General features: G+C 47.1%; 1 protein-coding gene across 1 annotated transcript in view; it reads left to right on the top strand.

The window, feature by feature from the left end:
• The first annotated feature begins 400 nt into the window (after window positions 1–400).
• Window positions 401–5,673, top strand: part of gnai2b (guanine nucleotide binding protein (G protein), alpha inhibiting activity polypeptide 2b) — a 30,832-nt gene continuing 25,559 nt past the window's right edge. Inside the window, exon 1 of the mRNA XM_076037086.1 lies at window positions 401–1,514. Within this exon, the coding sequence (XP_075893201.1) occupies window positions 1,397–1,514 (118 nt within the window). The 5' untranslated portion in view covers window positions 401–1,396. The remainder of the gene's footprint in view (window positions 1,515–5,673) is intronic.

Here is a 5,673-nt window from a genome sequence, read left to right as displayed (position 1 = left end):
CTTTTGTTATTGTTTGCTTTTGACAGAGGCTACCAGGAATTTTTTCACATGAATGACTGAATCAGTGGGTTGGGGGGGCATTTGGCAAAGGGTCTTACACCACACCACACTAAAGCATCTCAAGTCATATCTGGATTCTGGGCTGGATTCTCTTTTTGGGGAAGCTCGACGCTCAAAGAAGAAATTTAATGTCACCCTAACTAACCCTGACCCGACGACAGTAGGAGCAAGCGGGTGTATGCTTATTATTGATATGCTTTTGTGAAGGTTTCCTTTTCTCTAATTCATAGGAACGGTGACAGGCCGACTGTTGTAAGGCCAAGCCAATTGTTAGTATACTAACAACGACAGTAACCATTAGAACAATTAAAAAAAACAAAACAAAAAAACAGTCGTGCATACATTTCAGGAATCTAACTGTCGCCACCCCTGTGTGAGTCATGATATCACCCTGCGGCCACCCCAAGCAAACATCTCTGCCTCTACCACTGAACGTTAAATATGGAAAACACAAGGCGCCACATATCAAAAGCAAATGTCTGCATGCTCGTGTCCGTTTGAGGGCGCTGTCAACCCACCATTCCGCCGAGAAAACGGTCGACGCGCACACGGGCGCAGGCCTGAAACACACCGTTAAACGTGCCGTTTTTCGTGCGTCCGACGCTGACGGACGAGTGGTGACGACGACAGCGGCGGCGGCGGCGGCACACGACGGCGGCGCCTGTAACTTCGTGGGGGTTGTGTCGGTGGAATGACGACGCTGCCTGGCTGGCACAGCGCCCACTGCAGTTTGCGCAGCGCACTCGTCGAATCATAGCGCCTCGTGGGGCTTCCGCTTTAATTGGTGCTGCCTGCGCGCGGACGTCGCACCTGCTTTTAATTGGGCCGCCGCGGGACCAGGAGTCCGAGTGACGTGGGGGGCAGCTGGGGGAAGACTCTTCAAACCTCCACCTCCCCGCAGGACAGCAGGGGCTGACCTGGACGACCGACGGACGCATTCCGAGGACTGCGGCGGCTCCCCCCCTCTCCCCCCCACCTCCACTCAGTCACAGGCCGGCGGGCGGGCGACGACTCGGCGTGTGTGGAATGGACGCAGGACGCAGGGTTTCCGGCGTGGGCCAGCGGTGACAGCCTCACAAACCTCCAGAGAGCCAACGGTTCGGCTTCACCCGTGAGCTTCTAACTCACCAAAGGAGGGACACGCGTTGACTTTATTTCATTTTTTTTCTCCTTTGCCTTCGGGGGAGTGTGGATCGCAAACTCCTGTGAAGTGGGGCTGCACCATTCTTAATTCCTAGGCATCGGCTGACAACCATCACCACCCCGCCCCCCCCCTTCCTCCTCGTTTTTTGTTTGTTTGTTTGTTTGTTTTGTCCGTGTCCGAGTGTTCGGAGCCATGGGCTGCACGGTGAGCGCCGAGGACAAGGCGGCCGCGGAGAGGTCCAAGATGATTGACAAGAACCTGAGGGAGGACGGGGAGAAGGCGGCCAGGGAGGTGAAGCTGTTGTTATTAGGTAGGTCCGATGGTGGTGGTGGTGGTGGTGATCATCCTCATCATCGTCTCCTTAACTTTCAGGGGGACAAATCTGAACATGGCACAGTTGACACCTGATTGTGCACACAGTCTTTTGTTCATGCAAGCGTGAACCACCTCCATCCTCACAGGAAGATGGTTGCTTTGCTTGTGCAGCCTTTCTGTAAATGCTCCTGTATCCTTCATCCTGGTTCTAGACGACTCATTGGTCACACCTGGAGACAAGTCACCCATTATCAGCCGATCAAGAAGCCGATCACAGCTTGGAGCTGGCGCTTTGCCCGGGAAGCTTGATTTAATAGCCTGTATTGAACCCGAGCACTGACTTGAGGTCTTGCTCTGGTGAAAAATATATACACAAAACCCCATCCTGTTTGCCTGCTGGCTGCGGTGAGAAAAATGAGCTGTATTATTAAATAAAACATTCGGGGTGTGGGCGAAAGCAACATCTTGCGCCTCATTCCCGCTTATCTGCTTTTCTGAATCAACTGACTTTGCCTAGGCTTGCCTGAGTGCATGTGTGTGGCAGGGAAGTGCCCTAGATTTTAGAGGGTGGGATCCAGAAAAATTGGCCTTTCAAATTTGGACCTTCTTCATTCCTGGTGCGTGTTAACACTTTAAACTTAGTTGGAGTTGAGAGAAACAGTCCTGTCTCGGTGGGCAAGAGCAACACGAGTGAAGCAGCTGCACCATGATTGTCAGGCTGGAAATGCTCTTGTGAAGGTTTTGCCATCCTGGTATGTGGAAATCTGCATCTGATTGCTTCTTTGGATTTGGAGCGCAGCAAAACCTGTCTTCCTTGTTTAGTCCTTTTTATGTAGGTCACTTGAAACTTAAATAATGATTGGCTCTGCAGAATTACAACACCTGTGCAATGTTTGATGCCGGAGAGGACAGTTCATTTTTTATCTTGAATAAATGTCCTAACACTGATGCATTTTAGAGGATGAGCTTAATTGCTGGCATATCGAGTCAGGATTCGATCAAGACACATTTGACAAATCTGCTCTAAATCTTCGGCTGGCCGGGAGTGTGACTGGACCAATCAGAGGAAAGGAGAAAGAAGCGGTAGATTCAGGCGGTACAAGAAGCTACAACGGTGAATGCATTTTAAAAACTTAAGATTCAAGTTGTGATGGACTTGAGAATGATTGACTTGTCGGGGACAGTGGTGTGAAACACAGTGGGCATGTTGGACAAACTGATGTCCTTTGCAAAGAGTGAGGCATTTTGCTCAGCGTGCGTGCAGTCAAAGGTGTTCAGAGGGAAGGCCAGTAAAATGCTGCCAGTTTGCATGAAGCCCCAGGAGCCAATTAGCTCGCCCCCAAGGGGTGTTGATCTTTTCGTGGGTTGCAGTGTTAACTGAGGTGGAGGTTGGCGCTGCCACGCTTCCACCCATCAAAGAGCGCTTAAACCATTAATGATCATTAGCACGATAGCTTTGTGGTTCCTGGGAGGGACATTAACTTCCTGCAGTGGTGTGAAAATTAAGCTCAGATGTTGCTGATGTTTGGCTCGAGGGCTCGGAGTTGTGGCATTTTGATAGAAAAACCCAAATATGATGTTTTTGTATGTAAATCATTTGCAGACTTTGCAGAAATCCCCCTGGCTGGGCCAGAGTGCCCATCTCATGTCATATATCTGCGGTCTCACGCACCTTTGTTTGTTACACGTTGTTTTTCTGAACCCCTGGATTTCTGGGAAAAAGAACCCCACACACATCGATCACTGTTTTTCCAGTGCAAGTGTTTTGCCGCACCGGTACACAACACTATTTACTGAAAAGCCTGCAGCAGGAGGTTTCTCTTTGTTGACTGTAGTCAGTCACTGAGTCATGAGAGGGAAGTGTCAAACAATTTTTTTTTTAATGGATCACAGAATCTTCCTTGTTTATTTGCCAGAAATTCCCAGAAAAACCAAGAATTGGTCATCTTTGTTCTTCTTCCTTGCCAACAATGTTGCCCGGGTAACTGAAGTCAAAACTGACCCGATTTTGTTCAAGTTCTCTGTTTTATTTGACAGTGAGGAAGTGCAGGAAGGGAACATCTGAAATAAACAATGTGGCGCAGAACAAAGCCAGTCAGGTTTTTTTTTTTTTTTTGGGGTTTGGGCAGTTTAACCAGAGATCTAATGCATCCTGTGGCTGGCCAGGGCTGATGCATAAAGCCAACGGGGCTGAAAGAAAACAGGATGCTGGCTGTTGTAAGAAAACATAGATTGCAACATATTGCACCATAATTGAGAGCTCAGCTGGAACCATGAACAAAAACTCAAGCTGTACCACATTAGATGTGCATGCATATACGTGCAGATTACTAACAAAAAATATTTGCTATCTATCCATCTATCTCCCATCTATCCATCTATTGATCTGTCTATCTGATTAGAAATAAGGAGCCGACATGGTAGACTGAAAAGGAATTTCAGATTCATAAAATAAGGACTCATTAATAATCACAAATTCTTTTCACATTTCCACTCAAATTGTTTTGCTGCATTATTTCATCAAATCACGAGTCCTTTTTTTTTTTTTTGGGCTACATTCTTATATTATATGCAGGACAAATTAAATGGGGATATCTTGTTATCTCTAGTGAAGAATCCCATAAATCAATGGGATCCCTCTGCTGTGGCAGGCAAGAAACAGTGTATGTGCGTGCGTATGGTTGTTTGTCTCTGCACGTCACTTGTATAGGCTCCAGCCCCCCCCCCCCGGGCCCCCCAACATGCAGCCATGCCTGGGATAAGCTGCGAGAGGTGATGGATGGACGGCTAGTCGGCTCGATCCATTTAGCCTGCGTGTAAGCCACTATTCACTTACCTCTGCTGAATTGACACGAGAGGGAAAACGTTGGAGCGAAAACAGCTTGGGATGCTTTGCAATGCTGTCGTTAAAGGCCTTTCCCGCTTGATTAGTGACGCCGGAGGGAAAAAAATTCTTATGCGTTGTAGATATTGGCGGCTTGTGGATTGAGTTGAAACGATGAAAGTGGTGCTTTATTAACCGGGGTTATGAAAAGTGTTACAGTACTGTGCCGTAGATAATTTTATTGAAAATTATTGTTTTGGATTATCGTTTGGTAGATAGTATGAAACCTCAAAAACCTGTGTAATTACTGTGTTATTACAAGTAATCGGAGGGATGTTTGGCCTGAGAGGTTAATTTGCTGCTTTTGCCCAACGTGCACCACAGATTCACTGAAAAACAACCCACATATAAATAAATGTATGCTTTTTTTAGCATTTCCTATACAGGCCTTCGCCGCAATTTACCTCCGATGTGCTACCAGACGGTAATAACAGTGTTTCACAGACATGACTCTCCTCTCGTGACAGAGCCAGGGCTCAGGGTGAGACTGTCCACTGGCCACAAACTCACAGAACATACTTATCTTGTGTTAGTCACGTCTTGCTGAACACCTCTAAGCCCCCCGTAAATGCATGTGTCCGCCCGTGTGCTGACCAAGCAAATATCGGATCCTCACCCTGGTCACGTAGATTACACAACGGACTTATCGACGTGTTGTTAAAAATAAAGAACGACCTCTCCTCAAGAAAATAATCCCTTTTGGGGCTTCGCGAAAGATTACAATTTCTCAGAATTCCAGCAGTGCTTTTTTTTTTTGTTTTGTTTTCACGGGCTGGGCTGCCCGTGGGTTGGGTCACAGACCAAGTGTTTAATTTCGGGTCGGTGAGATATGTGTGTGTGCTCTCTGTCATAAAAAGAAGACGTGATCCCTGAAGCAGGAGGATGGTTTACGACATCCTGTGCAGGGCCCCAGAGCCAGTGTTTAAATTTGAAATGGTTGTTATATCAACGATTCTTTTTCGAATAGTATTTCACTCTAACGCAGTTTTGTTGAAGACGCTCAAACTGACTCGATTCCCTGCAGATATACTGTACCTTTTCGCCCCCTCTATAATTTACCTTATTTAATCTCTTTCGGGCCGTTCATCTTCCCTTTATCAACACCGTTCCACACTCTCAAGCTACACCAAAGCCTGCTGATGTCGGGGGCGTTAAATTCCTTAGTAACACCTTGGCCTACTTCAACTGAAGATTTTTTCGAAAAGTAATCAGAACCCATGGCAGCTTAATAGAGATCTGAGGGAGATAACAGGATAAGGGATGAGAGCCA

This window comes from Nelusetta ayraudi, unplaced genomic scaffold (assembly GCF_046127955.1).
Source record: "Nelusetta ayraudi isolate G7.1 ecotype Tasmania unplaced genomic scaffold, CSIRO-AGI_Nayr_v1 ptg000050l, whole genome shotgun sequence".
Classification (NCBI taxonomy): Eukaryota; Metazoa; Chordata; class Actinopteri; order Tetraodontiformes; family Monacanthidae; genus Nelusetta; species Nelusetta ayraudi.
Note: the sequence above shows the minus strand (reverse complement) of the source record. Positions and strands in the feature narration are given on the sequence as shown.